This window comes from Budorcas taxicolor, chromosome 11 (genome assembly GCF_023091745.1).
Source record: "Budorcas taxicolor isolate Tak-1 chromosome 11, Takin1.1, whole genome shotgun sequence".
Taxonomy (NCBI): Eukaryota; Metazoa; Chordata; class Mammalia; order Artiodactyla; family Bovidae; genus Budorcas; species Budorcas taxicolor.
Genome location: NC_068920.1, coordinates 9,118,587 through 9,133,706, shown reverse-complemented (window position 1 = coordinate 9,133,706; position 15,120 = coordinate 9,118,587). Strand labels below are relative to the sequence as shown.

General features: G+C 64.4%; 1 protein-coding gene across 1 annotated transcript; it reads right to left on the bottom strand.

The window, feature by feature from the left end:
• Positions 1–4,339: 4,339 nt before the first annotated feature.
• Positions 4,340–6,700, bottom strand: FOXC1 (forkhead box C1). The gene has a single exon (XM_052649270.1). It carries the CDS (start codon positions 6,698–6,700, stop codon positions 5,054–5,056), a length of 1,647 nt encoding a protein of 548 aa, XP_052505230.1. The 3' UTR covers positions 4,340–5,053.
• Positions 6,701–15,120: the final 8,420 nt, after the last annotated feature.

Sequence of the window (15,120 nt, the reverse complement as noted above, 5' to 3'; positions counted from 1 at the left end):
TGAGAAGGAGCGGTGCGGCAAAGGCCTTCGGTTGCCCTCCTGCTCCCTACGCCGTGGTCTGGTTTCCAAAAAGGCGGACATGGTCCATTTTGCTCAATTTTCCACTCCTAATCCCTTGGAGAACGTCATGGGGAAGCGGCTTTCATTCCCCTGAATGGGTTTCGGAGCTCGAACTCCTTGGGTTAACCATCGCCCCTTTTCCAGCCAGATCTAGACCTGGAACCAGCCCGTCCTGCTCCCTGGGGCTGGGTGCCCAAGGCCCGCTAGCCAGCCGGCAGCCACATCCGGCCCAGGCCCAGCGCAGTGGGCACGGGAGGCAGCCCCGGCCAGGTGGGGACCCTCTCAGGAGGGGCTTCGGCCCCCAGGCTTCTGTGAAGGCCTGGGGGGGTCGGGCGGGAGAAGGGGAGGACAGAGGGGGGTACGGGGAGGACAGAGGGGGGTACGGGGAGGACAGAGGGGGGTACGGGGAGGACAGAGGGGGGTACGGGGTGGGAGGGCAGAAACCACCGAGCCAGCAGAGTCGCGAGCCGCCTGCGGATCTGCCGCCAAAGTGGGGCCTGGAGCAGAGGGCCCGATACCCTCTGTCAGAGGAAGGCTGTGTTTAGGTGTGACCGAAATGCCGTTAATAAACAGCTCTTTTCAAGGAACCTCTTGGCCTCCTCGTAAATCGAAATAGTAACTCAGGAAAATGGGGTCTTGAAACCGGCATTTCAGCCCCAAGCACATCAAAGGTTTTTTTTTTTTTTTTTGCCTTGGCCGTCCCCTGAATCAATCAGGCTGTGCATCACCCCCTCCCCCGGGCTTCCTGGGGTGAACACTCTGATACAGTCTCTGGGTCCTTTTTCTCTCGACCTCCCCCTAAGCTCCCTGCCTGGCTGAAGAGCCATTTGCACAGAATCAGATTCTCGCCCGCCCGCCCGCTTTATCACGTGGCCACCATCGATCTTGCCTCTAAAGCGACATTTGTTTATGACCCGGTGGGAAGGCCTAATGGCTTCAGGAACGGTTCTACGAAATGAGTCCACAGGAGCCCGAAGACTCAGCGACACCAGGCAGGCCATCCCCACGCTGGGCACTGAGCTCCAGAGCAAACAGGCCCCCCAGAAGCTCCGGGCGTGGGGCGACGGTGGAAAGAAACTGTCACTCCCACTGCCGCCAACAACAGGGGATGGCCTGAATCCATGGGGTGCCGCCTCCCTCCCGGGCAGCCGGGCCAGCACCATGCCATCCACAACAAAACGGACGGCTCTCCACCTCACAAACCGAGACCCCTCCAAAGGCAACAGGGAGGGGGCGACGGCCCCCGTCCCTCTTCACCTATCAAAGTTCAGGGGAGCCACAGGGCTGGAAGGCAGGCTTGTTTCCTGACCTTGCTTCTGACCCTGCAGGAAACAGCCAAGGGCTTGCGGGCCCCCAGCACAATCGAGCCTTATTCGCCTGCAGACCTCCATTATTAATGACACAAACTGCGGGCATGATGGGTTGTAAGACGTGTGCCTGTTTGCATGCAGTCTGGTGGAAACGGCCTGCCACCTACATCACCCTGAAGAACAGCACCCACCACCGTGTGACTCGCCAAATGCAAGCCTGGATGTGGCATGCAGCAGGCTGAGAACTGCCTGCTCCTGTAGAAACTAAGAAGCGCCCACTGCCACACACAGGACGAGAAGACGTACTTTCCTCGGGCTTTCTACAGAGACGGACTTCCAAACTAGCCCAGTTCCCCCCGCTGGGTCCTGTCTGATGTCCCAGGCTAATTCCAAACTGTGCTATTTGTTCAAACATGAAGGAGTTTCTCAGGATATTTCACAGCAAAATTATCCTTGTTGCTGTAACAGTTCCAATCAAATATGCAAAGCACTAAGGAACAACTTGGGGTCCCTCCAGAATAAAGAGCCCCAACCTCCCAAGGATCAGGTGGCAGGAGTCAGCCTTAAATTGTATCCGCGAAGCCAAAGCGTCCTGAGCAGGACACGCCACATAAGGGGATCTAACATCAGCTTCATGACCAGGGCCTGCACCCTTCCGCTCCAACACAGCTTCTGAACAACGCCCTGGGCAACTCCTGTAGAGAAAACTATTTTCTCTGCCTACAAATAACCCAAGCACCTTCCTCGAGGCATGTCTTAAAAACCTAACTTTCAAATGCTGGGATCGAAAAGGCAGAAGTGACGGCTAAGAGGCTTCCCTGGGGAGCAAGCAGGCAAGCGCTCCCCTGCTTGGGCCGGGGCTGCCCGCCGGCCTCCTCCAGAAGCCGAGCGCCGAGCCGGGCTCCCTCTCGAGCCCAGGCACTCGCGGGGCGAGGACGAGCTGGGTCGGAAGCGCCGCCGGGCCGGCCAACTCTCTCTCACCCTCGCCGCGGACCGAGCATCGAAGGCGGTTCGAGGCCAGGCCCCGAGGCCGCGGGGATGCCCCCTGCCCGAGGAGCGGCTCTAGCTGCCCCGCGGCCTCCGCAAACGGGACGCGCGCGCCGAGAGGGGATACGGCCCAGCGGAGAGGCCGCCCGGGCCCAGCGCCGGCCGACAGGCCAGGCCGAGGCTGTCAGGCCGGCCAGGGCGCGCGGGGCGCCGGCGGCGGGGCCTGCCCGTGGCCCCCGGGCCGCCGCGCGGTGGACGAACGCACGTGTGTCCTCCAGACAAAGCGGCGGGCGCGGCGCGGGACCAGAGCCCCGCGCCAGGCGCAGACGGGCGGTGGGCCCGCCCGCCTCGGACCCGGCCAGCGGCGCCTCGGCGCGGCTCTTCTGGCGCCCGACCCAGCCGGGCGGAGAGGAGGGGCCGCGCGCGCTGAGCGCCCGGGACTTTCTTCCCCCTAATTAGCCGAGGAGCGTCCGGTCCGCGGCCGGGTACGGCCGGGTCCACACGGCCGCCCACCGCTCAGAGAGTCGGGGCTGCTGAGGCCGGAGGGCTCGGCTCCGGCAGCCCGCCTGGGGGCGGGTGGGGGCGCTCCGCGTCCTGCGGACCGGGCCGCTGGCCACCTGCGGCCGCTTCCCTCGGGGCCGGCCCCGCGCCGCCGCGGCCCCTTTGTCCGCCAGCCCAGCTCCTCTCTCGGCTCCCACGAATGGGCCACGCGGGAGCCAGGCGGTTTGCCCGCGGATCCTTCCCCTTCACTCCCAAACGGGGGCTCCCGGGTGGCGCCAGGCCGCCCGGCCCGGGGCTGCGACGCGGAGGCCGCGCGGCGAGGAGGCCGGTCCCCGCGGCCTGCCCCCGGGGACGCCGCGCCCCGCGCCCTGCGCGCCTCCCGGCTCGACTCTGAGCCAGGGACCCAGCAAATCAGAGGCCGTGTAAGCAGGTTTTGACTGGAAGTAGAGCGTATTTATTTGCAGCAATCCTGTAACAATGACCGAATTTTGACAACAAGCAACAGCAATTACTGCCAAGTGTTGCCGCTAGATCGGAGCGGCAGATAGCAGGGAACTGTATTATCTCGAGAACAAACGGGAAGACCCTGAAACTCTGGAGTCAAATCGCATCTCCCCAGGGTCTGATTGACAGGGCAGATCACCCCAAGATAATGAATTTATTACATTTCCTGGGTTATTTACAAAAGGAGGGGGCTAGCGGGCTGCCCCATACGTTTAACTGTAAATTAACAAGAAAAATGGGACTGAAAAGAAACCACCTGGATTAAAATACCCTGCTTCCCGCTCCTTCCTTATTGTTATTGCTTTAAATCTTTTTCCAAAAAATAATTGTTCTACAAACATATCTTCTAAAATAGTTTCCCAAAGATTAAATATCCCTTTCCAACCCGCAGTACATTAAAATAAAAATCAATCCTACACTGGACATGAAGGATTGTAGATGCGGATGAGTTATATACACACATTTAAAAGCTAGTTTTTTTTTAATCCCCGTTAAAAAGGAGTGAAATTAACAGGAAGAAAATTCATCCAGCATTCGGCTCACAGGGATGTCTGATACCTACGACAGTTTTTTAAGTGATACACAAGTCAAATATTCAAATGTGTATCTGAAGGCACAGCTGCCTCTCCACACACAGGTATCACTGTGGTGAGACTGCTGCTGATTCATGGGCTTGAAATTTCCGAATCCTGTTGTCATTACTGAGAAAATGCATTTGTGTATATGCCAACTCAGATATGTTTAGGAAAATCTCTTTTTACTAGCCACAAAGCAAGCTGACTATACAGTACTTTTGCAAAAGATGCCGCAGGAAAAAATAAATCTAAACAAAAAGAGACTTGCACGTGTAATTTGACCAGAAATAGTCAGAGGATGTCTCTACTTTTTTTTTTTTTCAGAGATTTAGGAGAATTGGTAATTTCTAGTGTTTTAATCTCTGAAATCTTTTTCTCTTATAAGAATTAAAGGCTGTATTAAAGTATCCAGACATATAGGTCTCATTCAAACTGAATGGTAATTTATTAATAAACAATGAATATGCTCAACAAAAAGAAAGCAAAGATGATAGAATAAGAATAATACAGTTTCCCTTTTCATAATCAAAAAAGCACAATTTAAAGTTTCAGGCAATTTAACGTCAGGTTTTGGAAACACTTTCTGGCGTTTGGTCCCAGGACATCCAACTACAAATCAAAAATAAATTACTATATTGCAATTTACATTTTAAAACAAGTCCAGGAATAACAAGAAAGCCATCTCCACGTATGGGGGACTTCCTCCCTCCTGTCAATAGAGGATAAAACAATATCTTACAGGTGAGAGGGCAAGGGACGGGGCAGGAGGAGGAGAGGTGTTCTCTGGAAAGAGGAAGAAACTTACGTGTTATCTGGAGAAACACTGCCCTTTAACAAACCATGACTGCTGTCTCTGTACAAAACAGTTTTACGGTTCTGTTTGTTTAGATAAAGCAAAGTGGAGGTGGCTCCGAATCCATCTTCTAAGAGAAGAAAGCCTTTTCTTCATGCTGGTGACTTGAAAGTGTGGAGGGCTTCTGTTTGCTAGTTTGGTGGACGTTTTACGGACTGGGTTTTTGGTTTCACTTTTGCGCTGAGGGTCCTTTTGGCTGCTCCTGCTCCGGGGTTCGGTTCGGTTCGGTCCGGCTGGGAGGCAGGCGGGGCGGAGGCGGGGGGTCAGAACTTGCTGCAGTCGTAGACGAAGGCCCCGGACGTACGGTACAGGGACTGGCCGGAAGGAAAGGCCATCTGACAGCTGCTGTTCCCGTTTACCGGCGAGTTGTTCAGGCCGATCCGCTGCGACTCAAACATCTCCCGCACCGAGTGGAAGTTCTGCTGCTGGCCCGGGTAGCCCGCGGCCGCCGCCGCCGCGCTGGCCAGGTGGCCCAGGTCCCCGCCCGCCTGGTTCAGGTACCACGAGGCCAGGCGGCCTTGGTGGGCCGCGGGGTGGTGGCCGGCCTCCTGGCCGCCGCCGCCGCCGTGGCCCAGGGACGAGGAGCTGCTGCTGGTGGCCGGGGGCAGGGAGTAGTCGGGCAGAGGGTCGTCCACCGAGGAGCCTCCGGCGCCCGCGGGAGCGCCCTGCACGTGGCCGCCGCGCTCCCCCGCCGCGTACAGGCTCATGGCCTGCAGGTTACAGTGGTAGGTCCCGGGGCCCCCCGCCCCGCCGCCCCCGCCCGCGCCGCCCGCGCCGCCCGCGCCGGGGCTCTGGCTGCAGGGCGAGCCGTACAGCGAGCTCTGGCCTGGCGAGTAGGCGCCGAGCGCCAGCGGAGGCGCGAGGCCCGCGCGCGAGGACGCGGCGGCCGGGGCCAGGAGGCCGGATCCCAGCTCGGCGGCCGCGCCCTGCGGCGACCCCCGCAACGACGTCATGATGTTGTCCACGCTGAAGCCCTGGCTGTGCGCGGGCGCGGGCGCGGGCGGCGGGCCGGGCTCCGCGCCGTCCAGGCTCAGCGGCCGCGCCGCCGGCAGGCCGCCGGGGGGGCTGCCCCCGCTGGACAGGCTGCTGCTGCTGCTGTCGGGGCTTTCGATTTTGGGCACCGCGGCGGCGCCGCTGCTGCCGCTGCCCAGGGCGGCGGCCGGGGACAGGGGCTGGGGCGGCGAGGGGCACGTACCGTTCTCGGTCTTGATGTCCTGGATGCGCACGGGCGGGGGCTGCGCCCCGGGCGGCGCGCCGTCGGCCTGCTCGGGGGGCGCGGGCGCGGGCTGGCGGCCGGCCGTCGGCGGCGGCGGCGGCGGCGGCGGCGGCGGCTCTTTGAGGTGCAGCCGGTCCTTCTCCTCCTTGTCCTTCACGGCGTCCTTCTTCTTGAAGCGCCGCCGCCGCCGCAGGAAGCTGCCGTTCTCGAACATGTTGTAGGAGTCCGGGTCGAGCGTCCAGTAGCTGCCCTTGCCCGGCTTCTTGTCGTCGCGCGGCACCTTGACGAAGCACTCGTTGAGCGAGAGGTTGTGGCGGATGCTGTTCTGCCAGCCCTGCTTGTTGTCGCGGTAGAAGGGGAAGCGGTCCATGATGAACTGGTAGATGCCGTTCAGGGTGACCTTCTTGTCCGGCGCGTTCTGGATGGCCATGGTGATGAGCGCGATGTAGCTGTAGGGCGGCTTCACCATGTCTTTGGGCTGCGGCTGCGGCGTGTAGGGCCCGTAGGCGCGGGCCATGCCGCCCGCGTACTGCTCAGCGTGCGCCGGGTGCGAGTACACGCTCATGGGGGCCGGCATGGCCGTGTAGCCGCCCCCCGCTGCCGCCGCGGCCGCGCGGTAGTAGCTCTGCTCGCCGCCGAGGTAGGGCACCACTCCCAGGGAGTTGGGGCTGGACACGGAGTAGCGCGCCTGCATGGCCCCGCTCGCCGCCGCCGCCGCCGCCGCCGCCGCCGCCGCCCCCCGCCCTCTCCGGGCCGGCCGCCCAGTCCGAGTCCGGGCCCGCGGGCCGGTGCCGGGCCGCCGCCGCCTCTGCGCGCGCCCGGCTCCGGGGCGCCCCGGGCCGGCAGAGAGGGCCGGACGAGGACGCGGCCGACGGCCTGGATCGCGCGCCGCGGCTTCCCGGCGGGAGCGGGAGCGCGGAGCCCCGGCTGGAAAACAAGCCGAAGCCCGGCCCGCCGCGCCGCCTGCGCCTCGCGGAGGCTGAGCCCCAGCCGCCGGCGGGGCGGCCAGAGGAGCGGGCGGGGGCAGCGCGCCGGCCCCGGCCCGGGCCGCGTCACCTTTCTCAGGCTCTCGCGCGCCGGCCGCTTAAGGAAGCATGGGGAAAACTCCTGAACTTTTGAGCATCCGTCACCCAGGCGAGGACTTTTTTACGCAGTTACATTTTTTCCGGGCCGCGGGGCCCCGCCCCGTCCCGGCGGCGGCGGCCAATGGGAGGCGGGAACGCCCCCGAAGGAGCCGGAGGCCGAGCGGGCCGGCCCGCGCCCCGCCGCGGAGGACCGCGGGCTGACCACACGCGCGCCGGCCCGCCGGCCCCGCGCCCGCGCCCGCGCCCGCGCCCTCGGCCGTGGGCCCCCGCGCCCGCCGCCCGCGCCGGGCCCTTTCCCCGCCCCGGGCCCTGCGCTGGACGCCCATTGTTCCCGCGGCCCGGCCGGGCCCTCCGGTCCCCGCGCGGACCCTTCCTCGTCCGCTGCTCCCGGATGTCCCGGCGCCCTGGGGCCCCGACTCTCCCATTCCCCCACCCTCCCCGCCCCTCCTCGCCCCCCCGGCGCCCGGGCCTCCCCTCCCCGCTCCCCCTCCCCTCCCCTCCCCGCTGCCCCTCCCCTCCCCGCTCCGCTCCCCCTCCGCTCCCCGCTCCGCTCCCCCTCCCCTCCCCTCCCCGCTCCCCCTCCCCTCCCCGCTCCCCCTCCCCTCCCCGCTCCGCTCCCCTCCCCGCTCCCCCTCCCCTCCCCGCTCCGCTCCCCTCCCCGCTCCCCCTCCCCTCCCCCACCCTCCCCCATTCTCCCCTCCCCGCTCCCCCTCCCCTCCCCGCTGCCCCTCCCCTCCACGCTCCCCCTCCCCTCCCCGCTCCCCCCTCCCCCTCCCCCACCCTCCCCCATTCTCCCCTCCCCACCCTCCCCCATTCTCCCCTCCCCACCCTCCCCCATTCTCCCCTCCCCACCCTCCCCCATTCTCCCCTCCCCACCCTCCCCCATTCTCCCCTCCCCACCCTCCCCCATTCTCCCCTCCCCACCCTCCCCCATTCTCCCCTCCCCTCCCCTCGTCTCCCCTCCCCTCGTCTCCCCTCCCCTCGTCTCCCCTCCCCTCGTCTCCCCTCCCCCTCCCCCACCCTCCCCTCCCCACCCTCCCCCACCCTCCCCTCCCCTCCCCACCCTCCCCCACCCTCCCCTCCCCTCCCCACCCTCCCCCACCCTCCCCTCCCCACCCTCCCCCATTCTCCCCTCCCCACCCTCCCCCACCCTCCCCTCCCCACCCTCCCCCATTCTCCCCTCCCCTCCCCTCGTCTCCCCTCCCCTCGTCTCCCCTCCCCTCGTCTCCCCTCCCCTCCCCTCATCTCCCCTCCCTTCCCCTCGTCTCCCCTCCCTTCCCCTCTCCTATTCTCCCTTCCTCTACCCTCCTCTCCCCTCCCCTATTCTCCCCTATTCTCCCCTCCCCTATTTTCCCTTTCTCTCCCCTGCTCTCCCCTCCCCTATTCCCCCCTCCCCTCCCCTATTCTCCCCTCCCCTCCCCTCCCCTATTCTCCCCTCCCCTCCCCTCCCCTCCCCTCCCCTCCCCTCCCCTCCCCTCCCCTCCCCTCCCCTCCCCTCCCCTCCCCTATTCTCCCCTCCCCTCCCCTCCCCTCCCCTATTCTCCCCTCCCCTCCCCTCCCCTATTCTCCCCTCCCCTCCCCTCCCCTCCCCTCCCCTCCCCTCCCCTCCCCTCCCCTCCCCTCCCCTCCCCTCCCCTCCCCTCCCCTCCCCTCCCCTCCCCTCCCCTCCCCTCCCCTATTCTCCCCTCCCCTCCCCTATTCTCCCCTCCCCTCCCCTATTCTCCCCTCCCCTATTCTCCCCTCCCCTCCCCTATTCTCCCCTCCCCTATTCTCCCCTCCCCTCCCCTATTCTCCCCTCCCCTCCCCTCCCCTCCCCTATTCTCCCCTCCCCTCCCCTCCCCTATTCTCCCCTCCCCTCCCCTATTCTCCCCTCCCCTATTCTCCCCTCCCCTCCCTTATTCTCCCCTCCCCTCCCTTATTCTCCCCTCCCCTCTTCTCCCCTCCCCTATTCTCCCCTCCCCTCCCCTCCTCTCCCCTCCCCTCCTCTTCCCTCCCCTCCCCTCCTCTTCCCTCCCCTCCTCTCCACTCCTGGTCACCAGTCTCCCTCCTTCCCAGAAGTCCCCAGTCCCCCCCACCTGGAAGTTCTCCAGTCCAGAGCAGGGTTACAAAAAGGCACAGTTCTGAGTCCGAAAGCAGGGCCAGCGGGAACTGTGCTCTGTTCCGGGCGGGAGCAGGGTTGTTGCTCCCGCGACCCCTCCCCAGTAGAAACGAGGGGGACATGGGGCCTTGCCAAGAGCTTGGGGCCGCGTTGGCGGTGGGGGTCTGCAGAGGGCTCTCCTGGAGCCTGGGCGTCCCTGGGCTCCTCTAGGGGTTCGCGGACAGGGCCTCCTAAAGGAGGATTCGGGCTGCGAACTCAGTGATGAGAGTGGGTGACGGGTCAAGACGGCCACCTCCCTCCCGGCCCCGCGTGGCTGCCGCTTGCAGAGCCAACGGGTTGATGGGGGGTGGGGGTAGGGGCGTTCAGAATCGCACCTGCAGGGCCTTCTGAGGGTCCGGGGGACCCTAGACTTGCGGCTTCTGGGGTCTGGGATGGAGGGCAGGAAGGAGCCAGCCTCTGGGCCTGCGGGGCTTTCTGCACTTCGGCCAACACGGAGCGGCCCTCCGGGCCCTCTCCTGAAGAACTGCGCGCCTCGGGGGCTCTGAAGAGCCGCCGGGCGCCCCTCAAGCCTCCACCCCGTTCGGACAGTCTGGAACTGCGAGGACGTGTCGGGAGCCCTTGGGCTTCCCGGCTCCAGTCTGGCTTCCTCCACAGCCCCAGCCACAGCTGCGCTGAGTGTCAGGGCGCCGGCCTGTGCGGTGTTAAACTGTTGGGTTTCCGAGTGGACCCTGACGTGGAGAATCTGCGGTATCTGCTCCTCCCGAGCAGGCGGTACCTCCCCGAAGCCTTGCTCTCGGCGCCGCGCGGCCTGCAGAGCGCCTGGGCCGCTCCGGCCTGCTTCCCGGGCACCCACCAGGCCGCGTCTCCGCCGCCGCGAAACCCTGAGTTACGGGCAGAGGCTCGGTGCTCCTGAACACCCGGTGGGGCGGGAGGAGCAGCGAACAGTGCGTTGGTGTCCAGCACCCGCCCGCATCTCGCCGGAATCCGCTGCCTTGACCGAGGCCTTGTAGGCGCCCCGGCGTCGGAGCAGCCTAGAGGCCGAGGAAGTCAGCGGTCGCCCCGAATGCCTCGGCCTCTGGCGACTTCGGCCTTTAAACTGCGTTTCCACGGCTCTCGGCGCGCGGGCATCAACGCGGCCATGGAGACGCGCCGGTTTCCCGGCGCGGGGGCTCGCGGCTCGCGCGGGAGACGTGGTGCGCGCTGCCCGGCCCGCGCGGCCTCTCTGCTCCCGGCTCCGAGGCCCGAGAGGTGGAAAGAGCTCCTTACATAAACTGCAAATCCGACAGCCAGCCTTGCTGGGCCGCTTTGGGGATGAAAGTGGCCGTTGTGAAATGAGTTTCTGGCGCGCGGGGGGAAAAGGAGGGTGCAGTTTACGAAGATCAACTTTCCCCTGGTCGCGCTCTGGATATTCGCCAGGAAAAGATATTTGCGTTTGTGTTTTATAAGCTTCCTCGGAAGCAAACCTCCACTAAACGGCTTGATTGTGTTTCAAGTACTTGACTTCTGTTATTATTGTCGGTGGTGGTGGTATGTGGACACGAAGGCGCAGAAATGAAGTCTTCAGGGAATGGGGTGAGGTTTTTAATTTCGGTTAGGGTTTCTGATGCCCCTTGCATATAGTCAGTCACTGTCCCCACGACCTTAACTGGCAGAAATGCCTTCGCAGGAAACCTTCGCTGTTTTTCTGACACCTCGCGGCTGCGACCTGAAGGTCCGAGGGCGACAGCGATCGGTAATGGATGTGTTTCCTCGGATGGTCGCTGACCTTCCTGGCCCCATCCATTCCCTGACCCGCCGGCGGGGAGGGTTGGGGCGTCACAATTCCTGGGCCCCTCGATGGGGTCTTAGCTCTGAGGAGGGGTGTCACAGCCTTCCCCAAAACAGGATTCCCGAGCCCTCCGCTGCAAGAGCGTGAGGAAGGGAGAGGGGCGGGCCCTGCAGGAAATGCCCAACTGGGACCCAGTGACACCGCAGGAAGAGGGGGAGGGGTGACCCCCGCTGGGCACCGGGAACTGGGGGGAGGGGGCAGCTTCTTTTCATATCGTGATAAAGGGAATAGGGATCCGGGAGGGGGCAGGGATCCCTGGCCCAGAAAAGAATTCCCAAGGGGCTGTGAGTTGAGCCCAAGTTCCTGGCATTGTCCTCCAGAGACCCCCTTGGGAACTTTCCAGCGCCGCCCCTGCCCCACCCAGCCCTGGACAGTGATCCTCCCCAGACACAAGCAGGCCCCTCCGCCCAGTGTCCAGCGGATCCGGCTGGCTCAGCGGGTGCCCTGCGGGGAAGCTGGCCCCTGGGGGTGCGGGTCGGGGCTGGTCTGAGGAGTGTTACAGGGGGTGTCTAGAAAAGCTGGCTGTTCCTCTAGACGGGCAGTCGGCCCGGGATGGGGGGCCGCTGCACACGGGGGCAGGGCTTTCTGCAGGGCTGCAGCTCTCCCACCTTCCCCCCTTTTGCTGCCGGGAGACAAGCGTGGAGTCCGGAGCACTTCACGGACGGTGGGACCCGAAGCCGCCCCGCTAGACTGAAGTCACAAGGAATTGTAGCCACGTCCGTTTCGGGGTGTCTTCGCACTATTTAGGTTCCTGTGGAAGTTCTCCACGTGGCCTCGTTCAGGAAGAGCTGAAGTCCAGGGGTGGGGGAGGATACACGCCGGCAGTGATCCTTATTCGTTATCAGACCCTCGGACAGGCAAGGAGCGCTGGGCATCCGCGCAGCGCGGGGCGGGGAAGGCTCCAGCCTTCTGGAAGAGCGACTTCTCTCTTCGTCGGGGGTTTCAGAGTGCTTGTTCTGTTAATGCCGTCTTCCTGGCTCAGTCCCCTCCTTAGCAGAAAAACAATTCCTGTGATAAATGAAAAATGTTTTTCGATTTTAAAAATCGAAAACGATCTGACGACAAAGTGCTGCCCGTGACTGACCGCACTGTGGAGCTGCTCTCCTAAGGGCGGCCTCCACAGGAGGCTCGTGTGACAGGAATTCAGTGCCCCCCCCTCCAGTCCCCACGACGGCCGCCGCACCGATTACTCTCACTGGCAGGAGTGTGCCCACACCTGCTCAGGGTTGCCTGGGCATGGCCCACCTGCCGCTGGTCGCAGGGAATGCCAGCTTCCCAGAGCGTTTCTGGGGCGCAGGGCGAGCTGAGTGCCTAGAAGGGGCCACAGGACAGGAGGGGAGCTTCACCCACGGGGTCCTGGCTGTGCGTGCTGGGGGCTTCCTTTGTCCTGGCAGAGGCAGGTGAAGACAACTGCCTCCTCTCCTTCGCCATCCAGGACAAAAATAACATGTTAAGCGTGGATGAATGGAAAGTACCAGTTTCCACTTGGGTTCTTCCCACCCGGGTCCCCACTGAGACTTGGGAGCGGCCTGGCCTGCAAGGGCCGACGGCCTGCGGGGCCCCAGGTGCGCGGTGCGGGCGACGGGGACGCAGCGCGCGGGCGCCTTCCGACCCACGGGTGGGCTCCGGGTGTCAGAGGAAAAGCCTCTGTGCGCAGACAGACCCGAGGGCCGGCCGGCCCCGCAGCGGAGAGGAGTTGGCCGCACCTCTTGGCGGCGGGGTCTCGTCCCGGGACGTCTCCCCTGCTCTCCAGCCCGGTTCGGGGGCCCCACGCGGGGGACCGGACCCCCTCCCGCTTGGGAGCGGCCTGAGGAGCTCGAGCCCCGACGCCCCGGCCCCTCCGCGAGCCGGCGGCCAGGGACCCGGACCCGGGACGCTCCATCCACCCGGCTCGGGGCGCGGCCGGCCTGCTCCCCAAGCTCCCGGGCGGCCGTGGGGTCCTCGGCCCGGCCCGCCGTCCACACCTTCAGGACGGGCGCTGGCCGGCACCGGGCTCCGAGCAGCCAGCCTCCGGGTCGTCGTGTGCGTCTGCACCCGGGAGCGCGGCCCAGCGGGGCCCACAGGCTTCCCGCCTTGGCCGCTAGGGCGCCGGGCAGGGAGGCAGGGGCGTCGGGGGTCCGCACCTGAGGCGGGAGCTCTGGACCCCGGGGCGCAGCCCCTCCCCGCCCCCACCCCGGCCCAGCCGCCTGCTGCGCGGGGCTCAGGCCGCCCGGCTCCGGCTTCGGCTGTGCGCGGGCCCCGAGCGCCCCCTGCCGCCCGCGGCCAACCCCTGGGCGACCCGCCGCCCCTCGGCGCCCCGGCTCAGCCCCTCAGCGCAGCCCGGGGAGGGGTCTCTGCGGAACGGTCCGGTGGGAGGCCTCGCCGCCAGACGGAGGGCCCGCCCGCCCGGCTCCTGGCCCTCGCACCCCGTAAGCTCGCCAGCGTGCCCGCGGGAAGAGTCGGCCGACAGGCCCCTTGGAGGGACCGGCTCAGTCCCGGCACAGGCCTGGGAGCCTTTGTTCCCGGGACCCTAGGCGACCAGGCTGGAGGCTGGCAGCCCGGCCGCATTCCTCCCAGCGGCCCCTTAAATTGATGTACATGTTAGAGAAAGAGGAGCCGCCTGGTCAAGTGAACTACGTTCTGGGAGATGCCAAGGAATGTATTTACTGGCAGCCAGGTTTGCCAGTAAAAGTTGCAAATGAAGACCGCTGGTTTCCAGGAAAAAGTACTTCTGTGTTTTAACCGCTCCTTAGTCTTAATTACCAAAAAACTGAACCCCCAAAGAATCGGTTTGGAGAACAGGGTGGGGGTGGTGGGGCCGCCGGCTTCAGCGCGGACCCCAGCCCCCGCGCGTTTCCACCCGGAGCCCCGCACACAGAGGGCGCGCGGCTGCGGCTCGGGTGGAGCCCTGCGAGACGCTGGCGCTTGGAGGGATGCACTCGCGTTAGGGCTGTTTAGTTTGGAAATGAAAATTTAAGGAAAGATAAACTACAGCGAATAGAGGCAAATTTCCACAGAATGTGAGTAGGAATAAATGCATGAGAGGAAAACAGCCACGTGTAGTCGCTGTGGTCCTCCCGGATTTTTTAAGGCCGGTGGTTGACTCCAGTTAGACTTGCTGGTAATAAACTTGTGAGTTACTTTTACTGAGGGCTGCTCTGCTTGGGATCACAGAGGCCCAGCTGGAAGGAGAAAGCCTCTCCACGCCCCAAAGCTGGCCTCCTCCGCAGACCTAGTTGGGGGTGGCAGGTGGACCGTCAGGGTGATCTTGCAGGTAGGGTGGGGAGCTACAGATTCGGCGGTCGTCCTGTCCAGGGCCGAGAGTGACGTTGCCGCTGAATCCTGGCACGGGTGCCATCTTCCGTGTCTCACTTGGGAGGAAGCTGGGTTCAGAGTGACTTGCTGGGTCGTGCGCCATCCCTTTCTGTCTTACTCTGTGTCCCTTGGCGCTAAGGTGCCCTTTGCGATAAGGTATGTGGCTTATGTGCCTCCGAGAAAAGACAGTAAACTATTAAACCTCATCCTTGATAAGTCTGATGATTTCAGATGGTAAAGCGTGTGTCTCAGAGAGTTGGTAGGAGGGCTAACCCGTGTAATCGGCAGACATACGGAGGTGTCCTTGTTCAGAGTATTCCCAGCAGAGGGGTGTGTCACCTGGGCTGGACAGCTCTGTGGAGGTGCGTGCTGGTCACTACCGGGAGCACGTCCACCCCGGGGTCGCGCGTCTGCTGCGAGTGCAGATGGCTGTGTGCTGGCCGGCAGGTGCTCCAGCAGGGCCTGCACGTGCGTCCTCTCGCGCCCGAGAGCCGCCCTGGCTCCTCCCCTGGGTCTCCCATCCACGCGGGTGTCCCAGGCCCATTCTCCTGGAGACAGGCACATGGAGGACGAGGTGCTCTTTCCAGCCCCCTCACGGCTGGCCCTAACTGCTCAGGAAGAGCAGCCAGTGAGGCCTTGCAGGCTGGGAGAGCTCAGGGCACTGCTGGGAACCCTGGCCTGTCACTCTGTGCCCTCAGAGATGCGGGAGGGCGAGGCGGGGGCACAGGGCCTCAGACCTCCACGACCCCATGAGGGTACCGCCTGGCTGTCACGTCTCAGAGGGGGAGCCTGAGGCTTGGGCCACCTGC